We start from the raw sequence: 20,789 nt of genomic DNA, 5'->3' as shown, positions 1-20,789 counted from the left end.
AATGCACTTCTCTCATTTGCCCATCTGGCAAACTCCCACTCATTTTTCATTTTTTTAGGCCAGCTCAAAACCCACAGTTCATCATGCTTTTCTCTGAGCGTCCATCACATTTTGCATCTCTATTATAACACATATTCAACCTGACACAACTATTTGCTTATATAGTTTGTCTCCTCGATAAGACAAGGAACCCTCTAGGGTTCTGCATCTTACTCATTTCTATATTCTACTTGTTGAATTAAAACAATGTCTCAGAATTTAAACAAGAATATCCAAGTTCCTCCTGATAAATGCCCATTGGATGAGTCAAACCAGGCATATAGGAGATATCTCATCTCAACAAGTATCTTTAAAGTGACAACCCTAGCATATCAAAAATACTTGTTATAGCCATAACCAACAGGAGACAGTTTTAAAAGAAATATCAGACCACCAACAAACCTACCTATTGAATATTTATAGACATTTGAGCTCCCTTCATTCTACTCCATCTAAGTGGTTCTTAACCTTTTTGGGGTCACAGACCAATTTACGTAGTGTTTGTCTACCATTTCCTAAACCCATACTCCCTTATGATAAACATAAAATCCCATGCACCCCTGGAGATTCTGATACTCTCCAAAACCCACCAAAAATAAAAAGTTACTTACGTGGTAAGAAATCACAGGTTCACAAGAAATGTGCTCTATCAGGCAAGATAGCGTTAAGCTTTGCTTTCAAGTCATGCCATTGTATTAGAACAGATATTAATATTAACGTACAACATTGAATATCCTTTAAAGTCTTTATTGGGAAGAGAAAGCCAGAGAGGTGCTGACATCTGTCTCCCCCACCTTTGAGAACCTTATGATGGAAATTTGCCAGAAACAAATAAACTGAAATATGAAAAAAATATCCTCCGTCTCCTGACCTGTAACCCCCATGAGCACATGTTCAAATGAAGGGAGTTCTTTGAAAATGCTCCTGGCACTACATTTTCCTGCTACTCCTACTCTCCACACACACCCCTTCACTCCTACTTTAAAATAATTGGAACTAGCTAGCAGCAACTCCTTTTGAACTAAAAAGCTTTGTCCTGGCGAAGACAAACGGTTAAATTAAAGAAACAGCTGCCTGGCTGCCTGCCGCTGGCTTGGGGGTTTGGGTTGTGGGAGAGGATAGAGAAGGAGGAAAAACCAGTTGGAGGAGTAAGTACTAACTTCTTACCCTGCCACGTGGCCATCTTGATCCTATTCTCTCCCACGCTGAGGTCAGCAAGCTCAGAGTTTCCCAGACCCCCCAGTTTTGTAGGGAGAATCGACTGGGATGTGGAGAGAACAGCAGCTGTATCGTCTTGTATTCTGCAGAATGCTCAAACTGGAACCTGAAAATGTCAACAAGAAAACGAATACCTAAATGAAAAACATTCAAATCCTTGAAAATTATCTCCTGTCCCTCTCTGGACCTCTCTTTCCATGATAAGCAGAGACAGTCAAGTGTCATATTTTCACCTAAGCAGCAAGGTATCACTGAAAAAAGAACGGGGAGATCTAGAGTCAGTTAATATTGCCCTTGAGTGTTGTCCAATTCTGCATGAATCACTGGATCTTCAGTACCTAGGTTTCAGAATCTCAAAGGATGGGTGGTTGGATGAGATAGCCATTAAGTGTCTCTTGACTCGACCTCCAAGTTCCACACTTTGGGGAATGCCCTTCCCAACCCCCAAAACATCCAACTCTACATTAAGAAATTTCATAGAAAGGAGAGCAAATTTTGTGACTAAAGTTTTAAAATGGATCTTGCATAAGAGCCATGCCCTCAAGGTCGTGGTGCTTCCTCTCCACACTTCATTATATTTTCTCACATTTTGCCAATGTCCTGTAGGAGCTTAGATTGCTTTTATAATCAGGAAGGAAAAGAACCAAAAGAAAAGAAAAATGTAAAAGTAGAACACTAATTTAAGTAAAACCAAATTAATTCAGATAATTTCTATTTTTAAAATGTCAAATTCAGTCTTTGGACGGTACTGCTTGAAAGGATAAGAAAGGCACTAGGAATGGAAGAAAAAAATAAAAGGTCTGACTACTTTATTTGATTTAGAAGATGACTATATTAAACACTTTGCTTCTCCATTTAAACAAGTTCTTAAATATCAAAGTGGTCTTCCTTACGTAGTATACAAGCCGATCTGCTTTTTCTAAGAAAAAGTCCTCACCTTTTTGACCCAGGGAACTTCAAAGTAGATTGCTATTTCCATAGCTTTCATACAAGCAATACTTCCACACTCTAAGTTAAAGTGCTGACAGTAGACACACTAAAGACTAACAACGAACTTGACGGTCATCATTTTGGCCTTTTTTAAATGATGTTTTTTGCTGTTGTTTTAGATTTGAGTTTTACTTAACAGATAGTTAGCCAAGGTTTTTAACGGAAAAGCTCAAATATATACATGAGAGGAATGAGAAACATAACAAATGCCCAGGTACCTGTCAACTAGATAAAAAAATATCAAGTGGTCAATCTCATTTTGTCTACTATTATTCATGCATGGTTGTATGCTTAGTAGCTCAATCGTGTCTGACACTTTGCGACCCCATAGACTGTAGTCCGCCAGGCTCCTGTGTCCATGGGATTCTCCAGGCAAGACTACTGCAGTGGGTAGCCATTTCCTTCTCCAGGGGATCTTTCCCACCCAGGGATTGAACCCAGGTCTCCTGCATTGCAGGCAGATTCCTTACCGTCTGAGCCACCAGGGAAGCCCTCTTATTCATGGAAATGACTTTTTTTAAGAACGAAAGTGTGAATGTGCACACTAACCCCAAGAAGCCAAAAGAGAAAAAAGAATGCTTTGGATAAGGAAAGGCTTGCAAAGTCCAAGAAAACTACGAACTCACAAAGTCCCAGGATGGAATCACCAGGAAAATTGCTTCGATGACTTATCTGGAACCTAGAGCAGTTTGTTTTGGTTTGCCTTTTTTTTCTCCTCTTATTTAGCGTGCAGTACTGATACGCGCCTCATGGGACCAGGAGAATTTAACATCTCCGAAGTCAAACCTGGGCAGCTGCTAATAAATCTATGAAGTGTACATAAAGCAAATCCTTACTGGCTTTTTATACTTCACACTTCTGGATCTCCCTCACTTATTCAGGATAGCTTACTCTGACGTTATCATATGGGCACACGTACAACTTCACTTGGCACTCCTAGAACATGATTTGCTCTGAAATATTAATAAGGTACACACATATCAACGTGAAGGTAAAGTTTTTCCCTTGAGGAGAAGGCGCTCAAGCGCAAGCCTGTAAAGTCAGGAGAGAACCAGCTCCCCGCGTTAAGTGGGAAAAGAAAAACGCAGCAACTACTTTTCCGAGAACTTGGACTCCTCTTCGTTACGACCCACACAAACTTGCCAGCCCAGAGCAGGATGGATAAGAACGGGGCCTCAACGGGGTTTTACCAGCCAAAGCCACCCTGCCCCAATCGTGGAAAGGGGACGCCTGCAGCTAACCTCCCTCCCCCATTCAAAAGCTGGGCGGGCTTGGCGCGGCTCCGCGAGGAAACTTCGCTGGGACAGCGCAGGGACCCTGGCTCGGAGAATAGGGCTGGGCTCCCTGGAAGATGCCGCCCTGCACTGGCTAGAACTGGCCGGTCTAACTCCTCCGAGTGCCAGGCGGTGGCGGCCAGGCACGGGGAACCCCTATCTCCGGGGGGCCGAGGCAGCGGGGGAGCGCCTCCCCTCTGTCTCTACGCCCAGGGGGTCCTCTGAGGGTGGGCCGGGGACCAAGGGGCCCGCCTAAGACCCGCTGCGGTAGAGACAGCCCATTTGTCTTTACCTGTCGCCGAGATCCGGAGCGACGGAGCCCGTGTCCGCCGCCGGCGGGCCGAGCGCTCAGTCGGCTCTGGCGTCCGGGACTCTAAGTTGAGCTAGCGCCCCACGTAGCCGGCAGAGCTTCATTCACAGCCCAGCCAGGGGGAGGGGGAGCGGAGCGGGCCCGCGGCTCATGTGACAGGCGCCTCGCAAAGATCTGCCAAGCACGGCCGCCGTCTGCGCGTGCGCGCCCCAGCCTGCACGCTCCCCACACCTCGGCGGAGGTGGGGAGGAGGTGATCCCCGCCCGGGAGTCAGCAGGGCGGGGAGAGCCGCGGCGAAGGCGGTGCTGGGAGGAGTTTCCGTGCGCGCAGCCGCAGTAGGTCGGCCTTGCTCGCTGCCATATTTAATAAGGACTGGGCGGATCCTCGCCCAGTGCTGGGCGTGTCAGTTGCTTTTGAAAAATAAATGCTTTATGTTTCACTGTTTCGAGCCTGCGGTCCGGTTTTTTGCTTTTGTCCTAAGAACTAGACTGTTTCTCCTGAGCTTCTGGCCCACAAAATACGTGAGCTAATGTAATAAGTATATTACATTGTGTGTGCTGTGTTCAGTCGCGTCCAACTCTGAGACCTCGTGGACTAGAGCCTGCCAGGCTCCTATGTCCGTGGGATTTCCCAGGCAAGAATCCTGGAGCGAGTTGCCACGCCCTCCTCCAGGGAATCTTCCCGACCCACGAAGCGAACCCCCGTCTCCTGCGTCTCTTGCAGTGCAGGCGGATTCTTTACCGCTTGAGCCATCAGGGAAGCTGATGGTATATTACATTAGCTCACGTATTTTGGGCTTCCCAGGAGGAAGGCATGGCAACCTCCCCCTGGAGGAGGGCATGGCAACCCACTCCAGTATTTTTGCCTGGAGAATCCCATGGACAGAGGAGCCTGGAGGGCTATAGCCCATAGGGTCATAAAGAGTCGGACACGACTGAAGCGACTTAGCACACACGCACTTATTTTGAGCCTCTGATTATATGCCAGGCACTGTTCTAGCCCTTTAGTTTTTTCATCTCATTTAATGCGCACAGTAACCCCACTGGGGAGTGTACTATTATTTCTCCACTTTTATTCATAAGAAAACAGAGGCACAGAAAGGTTGTCTGGGCTCATATAATAGTGGTAGTGTCATTAGTGATCAAATACAGTGATGCTTCTAACAGCCAACATGATCCTCACAGTAACACTGAAAAATCCACAGTACGGTTTTGGGTGTTGTCTCCATTTTTAATACTTACAAAACAGAGGCTCAGGAAAGCAAAAATCACAGAACTAGGAAGGGGTAGAACTGAGATTCCAACCTAGGCCTACCTGACTCTGAAGCCCTAGGTTTGGAAGAAATAGCCCCTCATTTTACAAAAAAGAAAACAGGCCACTGGGGTGTGTTGACCTACTTAACATGAACCAGCTATTATTTATTGGCAAAAATGAGGCTGGCATTTGCATAATCAATCCAGGTGGTCTAACTAGAACCCCAGTACTCTAATTCAGAGTCTACTGTAGTGAACAATTTTGAATTACTCCTCTGGACAAGCTAAGTGGTGTGAGATACAAAACCTGTATGTACCCTAGCCTAGTCAGCACTAGGCCACCAACGACAAATCTATAATCAGAAAAGTCCAGTTTTTTGACCCATTGCAACAAGAGAGTCTGCACACAAGAGAAACCCTGGGGCATCTCACCAAACAAAAGGAGTCATTATGATGTTGGGGGAAGGATGGAGTTTCAGTGAATTTTAGATGAAGCATTGTTTTAGTAAGCTTGAAGTGGGGTTGTCTGAAGGGGTCGATATCAGGTGTGGACTTCGAAGTGAACCCAGAGTCCTGTTTCCTTGGGAACCACAAAGTAAAGATAGATATGGAATGTTCAAATACCCCTTATCTGAAGCTCTACACCTGGATTGGAAATTGAGGCTGCTTCTCTGGGTCCAAGAAACTTCTGTGCTCCAGACAAATGTGGAATGTTTTATTCTCACTGACATGATTTCAAGCAGTAAAATTCCTGATAGCCTGTGATTGTAAAAAACAAAGTTTCTCAGTGAATAAAAAACATGCATGGGGTCGCAAAGAGTCGGACACAACTGAGCGACTGAACTGAAAAACATGGTGGTCACTCAAATAATGGGGCTGTTATCCTCTTATAGCTGCAGCATGTCTTTGGGAGAAATACTGTGTGCTAAGTCGCTTCAGTTGTTTCCGACTCTTTGTGACCCTATGGACCATAGCCCTCCAAGCTCCTCTGTCCATGGGATTCTCCAGGCAAGAATACTGGAGTGGGTTGCCATGCCCTCCTCCAAGGGATCTTCCCTACCTAGGGATCAAACCCGCCTCTCTTACATCTCCTGCATTGGCAGGTGGGTTCTTATCACTGGCGTCACCTGGGAAGTCCAGGGGAATAGCCACAAGTAACTAAAAAGAATTGGGGCAAGTCCGGTCCCATCACTTCATGGCAAATAGATGGAGAAACAATGGAAACGGTGAAAGAGTTTATTTTGGGGAGCTCCAAAATCACTGCAGATGGTGAATGCAGCCATGAAATTAAAAGATACTTGCTCCTTGGAAGCAAAGCCATCACCAACCTAGATGGCATATTAAAAAGCAGAGACATTACTTTGCCAACAAAGGTCCATCCAGTCAAAGCTATGGTTTTTCCAGTAGTCATGTATGGATGTGACAGTTGGACTATAAAGAAAGCTGAGCACCAAAGAATTGATGCTTTTGAACTGTGGTGTTGGAGAAGGCTCTTGAGAGTCCCTTGGACTGCAAGGAAATCCAACCAGTCAATCCTAAAGAAAATCAGTCCTGAATATTCATTGGAAGAACTGATGTTGAAGCTGAAGTTCAAATACTTTGGCCACCTGATGCAAAGAACTGACTGATTGGAAAAGACTCTGATGCTGGGAAAGATTGCAGGAGGAGAAGGGGACGACAGAGGATGAGCCGGTTGGATGGCATCACCGACTTGATGGACATGAGTCTGAGCAAGGGCCAGGAGATGGTGAAGGACAGGGAAGCTTGGCGTGCTGCAGTCCATCGAGTCACAAAGAGTCGGACACAACAGAGCGACTGAACTGAACTGTGCTGAGTCCTCTGAAGATGGTAAATGAGAGGTGATACCTTGTACAAAGGTGTGCAGGCAGGGAATCACATATGAGGGCCTGTGAGTAGTCATCTACGGTTGAAGCTTAGGGTGAAGACGTTCACAGAAGTTGTAGGAGATGTAACTAGAAGATAAATTGAGGCCCAGTCTTGGAGGATCCTGAATGTTGGGCTGAGATTTATACTTAATTCAGAAAGTGATTGAAAAAGAAAGTTTTTGAGAAAGGTAATCCCTTTATTGGAGCACTTTTTAAAAATTCAAGTATAATTGCATTTCTTTTTTTTTCCATTTATTTTTATTAGTTGGAGGCTAATTACTTTACAATATTGTAGTGGGTTTTGTCATACATTGACATGAATTAGCCATGGATTTACATGTATTCCCCATCCCGATCCCCCCTCCCACCTCCCTCTCCACCCGATCCCTCTGGGTCTTCCCAGTGCACCAGGCCCGAGCACTTGTCTCATGCATCCAACCTGGGCTGGTGATCTGTTTCACCCTAGATAATATACATGGTTCTATGCTGTTCTCTCAAAACATCCCACCCTCGCCTTCTCCCACAGAGTCCAAAAGTGTGTTCTGTACATCTGTGTCTCTTCTTCTGTTTTGCATATAGGGTTATCATTACCATCTTTCTAAATTCCATATATATGTGTTAGTATGCTGTAATGGTCTTTATCTTTCTGGCTTACTTCACTCTGTATAATGGGCTCCAGTTTCATCCATCTCATTAGAACTGATTCAAATGAATTCTTTTTAATGGCTGAGTAATATTCCATGGTGTATATGTACCACAGCTTCCTTATCCATTCGTCTGCTGATGGGCATCTAGGTTGCTTCCATGTCCTGGCTATTATAAACAGTGCTGCAATGAACATTGGGGTGCACGTGTCTCTTTCAGATCTGGTTTCAATCAATGTAATACACCACATTAACAAATTGAAAGATAAAAACCATATGATTATCTCAATAGATGCAGAAAAAGCCTTTGACAAAATTCAACATCCATTTATAATTAAAACTCTCCAGAAAGCAGGAATAGAAGGAACATACCTCAACATAATAAAAGCTATATATGACAAACCCACAGCAAGCATTACCCTCAATGGTGAAAAATTGAAAGCATTTCCCCTAAAATCAGGAACAAGACAAGGGTGCCCACTCTCACCACTACTATTCAACATAGTTTTGGAAGTGTTGGCCACAGCAATCAGAGCAGAAAAAGAAGTAAAAATTCAAGTATAATTGACACTTAACATTATATGAGTTTCAGGTGTGCTGATGACTCACTATTTGTATATATTGCAATATGATTTCCACAATAAGTCTAGTTAACCTCTATCACTCTTCTTTAAAAAGGTCCATGTTCATGGAGAGATAGGTTAGTTGATTTGTTTTTGTCATTGCAGTATAGGAGAAACCAGAGCTTATTTTTAGATTGAGCAGGAAGATCCACTAGTGAAGCAGAAATTGAAGAGGCAAGAAAAGGAGGGGATAAATAATGGAGTAAAATACATGGGGAGATAGAAATGAGATGCAAGCTAAGCTGGGAAAAGATGCCTTTTCCTGTGAGAAAGAAAAAGGTAAGTTGAAGGATGGCAATCTGGTTGGAAGCTACCACTGTAAAGCGAGCAAATATTGGCTTTACTTGGAATACAGGTTTCTTTGGGGGGGCTTGTTCAGGAGTGATTTATGGAGTATGAAGGCTGCAGTACACCGATGTGACCACGTGGTGTCGCCACTGACCGCTGACAGCTTGAAGGGCTCCTGTTGGGGATTTTAGGAATGCGCTTTGTAAAAGATTGTTGTCTCTCTTGCAAACTGCAAAACAATACCAATTATGGGAGTGGGCTCTGGAGCCAGACTCCCTGGTCTCAGAACCAACCAGGTTCAGAGACTTACTAGCTGTATCACCTCGTTCAAGTTTCACTCTCCTTCAGGTTTCTTATCTGTAAAATGAATAATATGATAAAATGTATTAATAGATTTTAAATAGTTGGAAAAGGTTAAATGCTCAATACATGTGAGCTAGTATTGCTACCAATGGTGATGATGATTACTTAGGCCCCTTTGGATCCGCAAATTTTGCAGAAGTTATTTATGTGGTGAGTAAAAAATGCCTATACAAAAATACTTTCCCAAGTGTAATGATTAGAGTGTGGTGCTAATGAGGCAAAGTTAATCATTTAATCAGGAGTTACGGATTCTGTTAACTGTTCTCTTCCCCATGAGAACCTTAGCCAGGTGCCCCACAAGTGTGTGTACATGGTCACAAGTGGATCTGGCCAGGAGAGTGTAGATAGATCAATAGTGCAGATAACTGAGACCCTCTATTCTCTTCCTTCCTTGGAAAAACTTGAAAAAATGTTCCTATCCGCCACAGTGCTCACCAGACTTTTGGTCAAAAGCCATTTCACTTCTTACAAAGTAGAGAGTAAACACAATGTGATCTTAAAAGTTAATTTTAAAGAAACAATAAAACAGTGAATTTCTCTGTATAATAAAAGATAGCATTTTAGAGTTAATGCTACAAAAGAAAAACCTCTAGGTCAATAGCTCACAGTGGCACCTAAACTGGCATGTCTAAAGCAGCTTTATTTTTTTAAAAAACCATTTTTTAAAATTGAGGTACAGTTAATTTACAATGTTACATTAGTTTCAGGTGAACAGCAAAGTGACTCACAGAGAGATAGATATAGATTTTATATGTGTATATATATATATATATTCTTTTTCAAATTATTTTCCATCATAGGCTGTGAGTGAGTGAGAGTCACTTAGTCATGTCCGACTCTTTGTGACCCCATGGACTTTAGCCTGCCAGACTCTACTGTCCATGAAATTTTCCAGGCAAGAATATTGGAGTGGGTTGACATTTCCTTCTCCACCATTATAGGTTATTACAAGGTATTGAATATAGTTCCCTGTGCTGTACAGTAGGTGCTTGTTTATTTATTTTATACATAGCAGTATATAGATGTTCATCCCTGACTCCTAATTTATCTCTCCCCCGATTTCCCCTTCGGTAACCATAAGTTTGCTGTCTATGTCTGTGAGTGTTTTTCTGCTTTGTAAATAAGTTCATTTGTATATATCTTTTTAGATTCTATGTATAAAGTGATATATGGTTTGTCTTTCTCTGCCTGACTTACTTCATTAATGTGATAATTTCTAGGTTCATCCAATGTTGCTGAAAATGGCATTTTTCCATTGCGTGTGTTATGTGTGTATATATACATATATTCATTTTTATCCATTCATCTGTTGATGAACATTTAGGTTGCTTCCATGTTTTTCAGCTGTTATAAATAGCAAAGCAGCTTTATCTTTAATTTTGAAATTGTCATTGCAAATCCAGACTGAAATAGTTATATGAGTACATAGCTTTGTCAAGCAGTAAGTAAATGTTTCTGGTATTGTTCTTTATTTGTTCCACATTTTGTTCAAGTCTTTACTATTGTGCCAGGCACAGTGCTAGCCCCTGGGCTTCCCTGGTAGCTCAGATGGTAAAGAATCCGCCGGCAATGCAGGAGATGCAGGTTGGATCCCTGGGTCACTGGATCAGGAAGATCCCCTGGAGAAGGGAATGGCTGCCCACTCCAGTGTTCTTGCCTGGGGAATTCCATGGACAGAGGAACCTGGTGGGCTGTGTGTGGTTAGTGTCCAGGTTTTCCCCAGTGGTTTCACTTTTCACTATGTTAGCCTAAGGATACTAGTTTTAAAATAAAATATGTGGTACAAACCATTATATATAAAATAGATAAACAACAGAGTCCTGTATAACTCAGAAAACTATATTCAATATCTTGTAATAACCTATAATGGAGAAGAATATGAAATATATACATGTATAACTGAATCACTTTGCTGTACACCAGAAACTAACATAATATTGTAAACCAACTATACTTCAATTAAAAAATAAAGTAAAATACCATGCATAAATAAAATATCTTGGGTGCCCAAGAAATGCCTGAAATAGTTCTAGGAAAATGAGGCTGAATAAAAGGAAATGAGCAAAGTTCTCTAGTTCAGGGGATCTATCAAGACAGTAGGTTAAGAAGTCTAAAAATAGGGTAATCTAGGATCACTTACAATTACTTTGTACTTGAAGATCTGAGTATCAAAATTAACAAATGGCAGGACTTCTCTAGTGGTCCAGTGGTTAAGACTCTGGGCTTCCACTGCAGGGGGCACAGGTTTGATCTCTTGTCAGGGAACTAAGATCCTGTATGCCCTGTGGTGTGTCCAAAATGAAAAAAAAAAACTTTTCAATCAACAGATGTCTTCTAGGACATAATGGTAGCTAACCTCATGATTGGAGAAACAGTAACGAAAACTACAGTGTGGTACCCTAGTAAAGCATAAAATGTTAGTAATATACTTGGTGAAAAAGCTGGAGGTGGGGGGAGTCCTCTTATGAAATGCTAGTGGTAGTGCAATTAGTCAATTGAGGGCAACTTTGCAATAACTATAAAAATTTCAAATACATGAAACTTTGATCCCAAAAATCCATTTCTAGAAATCTTTCTTTCAGTTGTGTTTGCATAGGTGCAATCTATTGTGTGCAATTGTTTGTAATAAAAATAAGAAACAACCAGATCTTCATCAAAAGAAGATTGTTCAAATAAATATTGATACATTACCCAATGAGAAAGCTCTTTGCGTAATTTCTTTATTGAAGTATAGCTGACTTACAATGTGTTAGTTTCAGATGTACAGCACAGTGATTCACAGATATATGTGTGTGTGTATATATATTCTTTTTCAGATTCTTTTTCTTTATAGGTTATTACAAAATATTAAGTATAGTTCCTTGTATTATACAGTAAGTCCTTGTTGGTTATCTATTTTATATAAGTTTTTTATGTACTTATATGTAAAATTCTATGAAAAAAAGGAAGGTGTGGAGTTGTGTACTTTCTCAATTTTATGCCATGGAAGTGTATTACCTATTCAATTATATATCTTAAGAAGTAATACAGAAAAATTTTTGAATAACCTGTCAAGGATGGTGTTTAGATTGAAGAGCTAGTTGGTCAGCTTTCTGCCTTGTGTGTGGGTATATTAGTCGCTCAGTCGTGTCCAACTCTTTGCGACCCCATGGACTATAGCCTGCCAGGCTCTTCTGTCCAGGGAATTCTCTAGGCAAGAATACTGGAGTGAGTTGTTGTTCCCTTTTCCAGGAGATCTTGTTATGCAAGAAAATCTATGTTATGCAAAAACTCAGTCTTTATAGTTCTCTAATTGGGCCCAGCAAAATTTTTGACAGATGGTTTTCAGAGAAATTTTACTTTGTAAAAATTCCATGTCAGACTGCCCTCTATTTGAGAGAAGTTCAATTCTATCTAGATTAGAGCTGCTAGAGTCTAAAGGAGCAAATCGGAGAGTTTGTTTAGGGAGTGGTTTTGACAATGTGCAGGCCTCTACTCTGTATTTCATCAAGCTCTGTATTGCTTTCTGTTCATGCAGGAGTGCAAGCTCATGGAACAGTGGTGGTGCTTTCTCAGAATCACTGTGATGCCTGGTCACCCACTACTGTGAGAACTCCTTGAGGGCACAGTCCATGACCTATTCTTCCTTTATATTTATCTTAGCAGAGCTTTTCAAACCATTTGTGGTGAAGGGCCATTTTTTTGTCAAATCCATTGTGTACCAATACTTTTGTAAAATACAATAAAAGTGAATAACTAGAAAAATGAAATTAAAAAGACATAGAAAATACAAGTCCAATTCTTTTCTGATTATATTCAACAAACATAAAATTATTCTGTCAAGGTTTTGTTAAGGTTTTGAAACATTTACTCCCAATTTCTTATTGCAGACCAGTGATACACAGTTTGTGGACAGGCACTGGGCCATGGACCACACTTTGAGTAGTATTGTTTCCCAGCACAACCACGGTGCCCAGCTCATAGGAGGCAATGAATAAGTGCTGAATTGACTATATCATTCTTCTAGTGTTTTCTATTTTGCAGAGTTTTCACATCTCTCTCCTCCTTCTACCATCATACCACCTTTAGAATTAAGTAGAGCAGATTTTATCATTCTCATATAAAGAAGATGAGGCATGCAGATTAAGTGACTTGCCTGGACTGAAAACAGCCCAAATTAGTCTCTGACTCCTATTGAGCTTTGTGGTAGCGGCACAGAGGAAATCTTCCAGTCAAAGAGAGCCTCCCAAGAATTCCACCAATTAGAAAAACTTGCCTTAAGCTTTTCAAAGGACCTCCTGGCATGATGGTGTGATGGAAAGAACACAGGTTCTGGAATTAAAGAGCTAGTCTGGAATTCAGGCTTTAGCAAGAGATTTTTCCCTCTGAGCCTGTTTCCTTATCTCTGACATGGGGATAATGATAACTTCTCCACTAAGCCGTGCTAGCTAAATGGTGAATATAAATAGCCAGATACCTAATTCAGAAAGACTGGTTATTATTAAAATTAGGTTTGGTTTAGAAGGGCCACATTAAAGGGCATTAGGGGCTTTCCTGTTGACTCAGTGGTAAGGAATCTGCCTGCAATACAGGAGACACGGGTTCAATCCCCAGATGGGGAAGAGCCCTTGGAGAAGGAAATGGCAACCCGCTCCAGTATTCTTGCATGGGAAATTCCATGCACAGAGGAGCCTGGCGGGCTACAGTCCATGGGGTTGCAAAGAGTCAGACACCACTGAGTGACTAACACTTTTACTTGTTAGACGTGCTCTGTAACCTAATCACGTGGAACGTGCGCCATCTACTGGTGGAATAAAGAACATAACTCTAGGAAGAGATACCACGCTTTTAAGAATCACCTGCAGCTCAGTCACTCAGTCATGTCCAATTCTTTGTGACCCCATGGACTGCAGCACGCAAGGCTTCCCTGTCCATCACCAACTCCCGGAGCTTGCTCAAGCTCATGTCCGTCGAGTCGGTGATGCCATCCAACCATGTCGTTCTCTGTCGTCCCCTTCTCCTGCCTTCAATCTTTCCCAGCATCAGGGTCTTTTCCAGTCAGTTCTTCGCATCAGGTGACCAAAGTATTGTAGCTTCAGCATCAGTCCTTCCAATGAATATTCAGGGTTGATCTCCCTTAAGGTTGACTGGTTTGATCTCCATGCTTTCCAAAGGACTCACAAGAGTCTTCCCCAACACCACAGTTCAAAAGCATCAATTTTTCTGCACTCAGCTTTCTTTATGGTCCAACTGGAATCAGTAAATTGTGCCCTTCTTGTCTTTCTCTTTTTTCTCCTTCCCAATTGTAACTGGTGCCTCTCCTGCTCCACAGTGAAAACAAGATAAGAAATATGGTCTTCTACCTCCAACTAGTAGTAACAAGGCCACATCCCCTTTCAGACATAGTATCAGAAGAGGTCAACTAAACAGACAATTTTAATAAAATCCAGAGTCCCATCACATACCATAAAAAATGTCCAGAATAGAAATGAAAATAACCTGTAATAACAAGAAAGTCAACCAACAGACACCAAGACCTATGTCACACATGTTGAACATGTGTATATGTTGGAATTATATGGAATTATAATGGAATTATATAAATTATACACGGATTTTAAAGCATTCAAGATAAAAATGCTTCAAAGAGCAGTACTGAACAGGTTTGAAATGAATAAAAAATAGAAAGGCTCAGCAAAGAACTATATGACATAAAGGAAAACTGAATGGAAATTTTATCCTTAGTACAGTTTTTTAAATTGGAAATATAGTTGATTTACAATGTTATATTAGTTTCAGGTATACAACATAGTAATTCAGTATTTTTTCAGATTATACTTCATTATAGACTATCACAAGATAATGGCTATAATTCCCTCTGCTATACAATGTATCTTGTTGCTTATCTATTTTATAAATAGTAGTTCATATTTGTTAATCCCATACCCCTAATGTGTCCCTCTCCTCTTTGCTAGCCACAAGTTTGTTTTCTGTATCTGTGAATCTGTTCTTGTTTTGCATAAACATGCACTTGTAGTTTTTTAGATTCCAAATATAAGTTATATCATACAGTATTTGTCTTTCTCTGACTTATTTCACTAAGCATAATATTCTCTAGGTCCATTCACATTGCTGCAAAAAGCAGAATTTAATTCTTTTTTATGGCTGAGTAATATTACAGTAATATTTGAAATGTAGTGCTAGAGAAGACCCCTGAAAGTCCCTTGGGGAGCAAGGAGATCAAACCAGTCAATCTTAAGGGAGATCAACCCTGAATATTCACTGAAAGGACTGATGCTGAAGCTGAAACACCAGTATTGTGGTTATCTGATTCGAACAGATGACTCACTGGAAAAGTTCCTGCTGCTGGGAAAGATTGAGGGCAGAAGGAGAAGAGAGAGTCAGAAGATGAGATGGCTGAATGGCATCACCAATGCAATGGACATGAACTTGGGCAAATTCCGGGAGATGGTGAGGGACAGGGAGGCCCAGCATGCTGCAGTCCATGGGATCACAAAGAGTCGGATATGACTGAGTGACTAAACAACAACAACAATATTACAGTATAAGCAGACACATACACACACACCACATCTTCTTAATCCAGTCGTCTATTGATGAGCACGTGGGTTGCTTCCATGTCTTCGCTATTGCAAGTAGTATTGCTAAGAACATTGAAGAACTGCAGAACCTTAGAAGAAATGGAGTAGCCCTCGTAGTCAACAAAAGAGTCCAAAATGCAGTACTTGGGTGCAATCTCAAAAATGACAGAATGATCTCCATTTGTTTCCAAGGCAAACCATTCAATATCACAGTAATCCAAGTCTATGCCCAACCACTAATGCCAAAGAAGCTTAAGTTGAATGGTTCTATGATGACTTACAAGACCTTCTAGAACTAACACTAAAAAAAGATTTCCTTTTCATCATAGGGGATGGGAATGCAAAAGTAAGAAGTCAAGAGATACCTGGAGTAACAAGCAAGTTTGGCCTTGGAGTACAAAATGAAACAGGGCAAAGGCTAACAGAATTTTGCCAAGAGAATGCACTGGTCATAGCAAACACCCTCTTCCAACAAAATAAGAGGCGACTCTAGACATGGACATCACCAGATGCTTGATACCAAAATCAGCCTGATTATATTCTTTGCAGCCAAAGATGGAGAAGCTCTATACAATCAGCAAAAACAAGACCAGGAGCTGACTGTAGCTCAGATCATGAAATCCTTATTGCAAAATTCAGACTTAAATTGAAGAAAGTAGGGAAAACCACTGATCATATAGGTATGACCTAAATCAAAACCTTTATGGTTATACCGTAGAGGTGACAAATAGATTCAAGGGATTAGATCTGATAGACAGAGTGCCTGAAGAACTATGGACAGAGGTTCATGACACTCTACAGGAGGCAGTGATCAAGACCACCCCCAAGAAAAAGAAATGCAAAAAGGCAAAATGGTTGTCTGATGAGGGCTTATAAATAGCTGAGAAAAGAAGAGAAGCTAAAGGCAAAGGAGAAAAGGAAAGATATACCCAACTGAATGCAGAGTTCCAAAGAATAGCAAGGAGAGATAAGAAACCCTTTCTAAGTGATCAATGCAAAGAAATAGAGGAAGACAATAGGATGGGAAAGACTAAAGATCTCTTCAAGAAAATTAGAGACACCAAGGGAACATTTCATGCAAAGATGGGCACAATAAAGGACAGAAATGGTTTGGACCTAACAGAAGCAGAAGGTATTAAGAAGAGGTGGCAAGAATACACAGAAGAACTATACGAAAAAGATCTTAGTGACTCAGATAACTATGATGGTGTGATCACCCATCTACAGCCAGACGTTCTGAAGTGAGAAATCAAGTGGGCCTTAGGAAGCATCACTATGAACAAAGCTAGTGGAGGTGACGGAATTCCAGATGAGCTATTTCAAATCCTAAAAGATGATGCTGTGAAAGTGCTGCACTCAATATGCCAGCAAATTTGGAAAACTCATCATTGGCCACAGGACGGGAAAAGGTCAGTTTTCATTCCAATTCCAAAGAAAGGCAATGCCAAAGAATGTTCAAACCACCACACAATTGCTCTCATCTCACATGCTAGCAAAGTAATGCTCAAAATTCTCCAAGCCAGGCTTCAACAGTACATGAACCAAGAACTGCCAGATGTTCAAGCTGGATATAGATAAGGCAGGGGAACCAGAGATCAAATTGCCAACATCCATTTGATCATAAAAAAGCAAGAGAATTCCAGAAAAATATCTACTTCTGCTTTATTGACTACACCAAAGCCTTTGACTATGTGGATCACAACAAACTGTGGAAAATTCTTAAAGATATGGGAATACCAAACCACCTTTACCTGCCTCCTAAGAAATCTGTATGTAGGTCAAGAAGCAGCAACTAGAACCGGATGTGGAACAACGGACTGGTTCCAAATTGGGAAAGGAGTATGTCAAGGCTGTATATTGTCACATTGCTTATTTAACCTATATGCAGAGTACATCATGAGAAATGCCAGACTGGATGAAGCACAAGCTGGAATCAAGATTGCCAGGAGAAATATCAATAACCTCAGATATTCAGATGACACCACCGTTATTGCAGAAAGTGAAGAGGAACTGAAGAGCCTCTTGATGAAAGTGAAAGAGGAATGGTCCAGCAGCTATGTCCACTGTCACAGACTTTAGTTCCATTCAATGATATGGCACATCCTGCAAAATTAACTAGTCACACACAAAAAAAGTCTCAATTACAGTAAAAATGTACACACAATAAAGGTAATATACAATGACAAATAAGGAATGTAATTTATCTTGGCTGTGCTTCAGAAATCTTATATGTAAAAAAATCTGTAATTATGATTTTAAAACCATATAACATGTGGTTATAATTTTCTTAGCATTTTCTTTGTAAAGAACTAAAATATAAACTAGTTGGTGTGTAATAAAAAGTAATGAAATTCTGAAAAAAAAAAAAGAAAGTGAAAGAGGAGAGTGAAAAAGCTGGCTTAAAACTCAACCTTCAAAATCTAAGATCATGGCATCCGGTCCCATCACTTCATGGCAAATTGATAGAGAAACAATGAAAACAGTGACAGACTTTATCATTTGGGGCTCCAAAATCACTGCAGATGGTGATTGCAGCCATGAAATTAAAAGACCCTTACTCCTTGGAAGGAAAGTTATGACCAACCTAGACAGCATATTAAAAAGCAGAGACATTACTTTGCCAACAAAGGTCTGTCTAGTCAAGGCTATGGTTTTTCCAGTAGTCATATATGGATGTGAGTGTTGGACCATAAAGAAAGCTGAGCACAGAAGAATTGATGCTTTTGAACTGTGGTGTTGGAGAAGACTCTTGAGAGTCCCTTGGACTGCAAGGAGATCCAACCAGTCCATCCTAAAGGAAATCAGTCCTGAATATTATTGGAAGGACTGATGCTGAAGCTGAAGCTCAAATACTTTGGCCACCTGATGTGAAGAACTGACTCATTTGAAAAGACCCTGATGCTGAGAAAGATTGAAGGCGGGAGGAGAAGGGGACAACAGAGGATGAGATGGTTGGATGGCATCACCAACTTGATGGACATGAGTTTGAGCAAGCTCCAGGTGTTGGTGATGGACAGGGAAGTGTGATGTGCTGCAGTCCATGGGATTGCAAAGAATCAGACACAACTGAGCAACTGAACTGAAGAACATTGGGGTGCATGTGTCCTTTCAAACTAGCATTTTCACTTTTCCCTGGATGTATTCCCAGGAGTGGAATTGCTAGATCATATAGTAGTTCTATTCTTCATTCTCTGAGGAGCTTCCATACAGTTTTCCATAGTGGCTACACCAGTTTACATTCCCACCAACAGGATATAAGGGTTTCCTTTTCTCCATATCTTTTCCAACATTTGTTATATGTAGACTTTTAAAACATTATTTATTTATTTATTTTGGTTGTCCTAGTTCTTCGTTGTTCCATGCAACCCTTCTCTAGTTTTGGTGAGTGGGGGCTGCTCTTCATTGTGGTGCATAGGTTTCTCATTGCAGTGTCTTCTCTTGGTGCAGAGCACGGGCTCTACACATGCAGGCTTCAGTTGTTGTAACATGCAGGCTTGATAGTTGCAGTTCACAGGCTCAGTAGTTGTGGCACATGTGTTTAGTTGCCCAGAGGCATGTGGAATCTTCCCAAACCAGTGATTGAACCCATGTCCCCTGCATTGGCTGGTAGATCCTTTACCACTGGACCACCAAGGAAGTCCTTATAGACTTTTTGATGATATCCATTCTGACAGATGTGAGTTGACATCTCATTGTTGTTTTGATTTGCATTTCTCTAACAGTGAGCAACTTTTCATGTACCTGTTAGCCATCTGTATGTATTCTTTGTAAAATTTCTATTTAGGTCTTCTGCCCATTTTTTTTTATTGGATTGTTTGGTTTTTTGATACTGAGTTGTATCTGTTTGTATATTTTGGATATTAACCAATTGCCAGTCACATCATTTGCAAATATTTTCTCTCATTAAGTAGTTTGTCTCTTTGTTTTGATGGATTTTTTTGCTGTGCAAAAGCTTTTAAGTTTAATTAGGCCACATTTATTTATTTTTGCTTTTATTTCTTTTGCTGATCTAAAAAATATTGCTATGATCTATGTCAAAGAGTGTTCTGCCTATGTTTTCTTCTAGGCATTTTACAGTCTACCTAAATTCTTACATTTAGGTCTCTAAACCATTTTGAACTTTCTAAATATAATGCAAGGGAATGTTCTTATTGTTTTATATGTAGCTGTCCTGTTTTCTCAGCACCACCTGTTGAAGAGACTGTCTTTTCTGCATTCTGTATACTTGCTTCCACTGTCATGGATTAATTGACCATAGGTGCATGGTTTTATTTCTGGTCTCTCTATTCTGTTCCATTGAGCTATGTGTCTATTTTTGTGCCAGTACCATGCTGTTTTGATTATTGCAGCTTTGTAGTATAGTCTGAGCTCTGGGAGGGTTATACCTCTAGATTTGTTCTTTTTTTCAAGATTGCTTTGGCAATTCAGGGTATTTTGTGGTTCCATATGAATTTTAGGATTATTTTTTCTAGTTCTGTGGAAAATGTCATGGATATTTTGATAGGGATTGCCAAATGGAAATTTTAGAACTGGAAAATATGCAATTTTCCAAATTTGGGGGAAAGATATGAACCTACAGATCCAATGGCTTGGAAACCACAAACAGAATAAATGCAAAGAAATCCACACCAAGGTACATCATAATCAAACTTTTGAAAACTAAAAGCAGAGAAAAAAACCTTGAAAGCACCAAGTGAGACATGACACCTTACTTAGGAGGAGGGGAGCTATTTAAATTAAGACATGGTTCTCATCAGAAACCATGGAAGCCAGAAGGAAGTGGCACAACACTTTTAAAGTGCCAAAAGAATAGAATACATAAAGAACACTTGAAATTGAACTGTAAAATAAAGCAAATAATCCAATTAGAAAATGAGCAAAAAACATGAAGAAACATTTCACTGAAGTGGATAAATAGAAGGTAAATAAACACCTAAAAAGATGCTCAATGTCACTAGCATTTAAGGAAATTCAAAGTAACAATATGGTGAGATATCACTAGACACCTCTTAGAACTTCTAAGCTAAAAAACAAAACAAAATAAAACAAAACACCTGATAATACTAAATGCTGGCAAGGATGTGGAGAAACTGGATGTTTTATACATTTCTGGTGGGAATGTAAAATGGTAATCACTCTGGAAATAGCTTAGTATTTTCTTAATAACCTAAACATATACTTAGCATATAACCAAGAACAAACTCAAGGTGCTGTATGAGGAGGAACATAAGGGGCCCATGACCACCCTGTGTCACTGCAACTGCCACCTGATGGCAGCCATCAACCAGAAGAGCTTTCTTTTTTTTTTTTTCTTTTCAGA

General features: G+C 40.6%; 1 protein-coding gene across 1 annotated transcript in view; it reads right to left on the bottom strand.

The window, feature by feature from the left end:
* Nucleotides 1–4,040, bottom strand: part of CLCN5 (chloride voltage-gated channel 5) — a 189,706-nt gene extending 185,666 nt beyond the window's left edge. The window contains exons 1-2 of the mRNA XM_043457842.1: nt 3,814–4,040; nt 1,207–1,363 (exon numbers count right to left, since the gene is read on the bottom strand). Of these exons, the coding sequence (XP_043313777.1) occupies nt 1,207–1,222 (16 nt within the window). The 5' untranslated portion in view covers nt 1,223–1,363; nt 3,814–4,040. The remainder of the gene's footprint in view (nt 1–1,206; nt 1,364–3,813) is intronic.
* Between the last annotated feature and the right edge of the window lie 16,749 nt (nt 4,041–20,789).

This window comes from Cervus canadensis, chromosome X (assembly GCF_019320065.1).
Source record: "Cervus canadensis isolate Bull #8, Minnesota chromosome X, ASM1932006v1, whole genome shotgun sequence".
Classification (NCBI taxonomy): Eukaryota; Metazoa; Chordata; class Mammalia; order Artiodactyla; family Cervidae; genus Cervus; species Cervus canadensis.
This window is presented reverse-complemented; position numbering and strand designations above follow the sequence as displayed.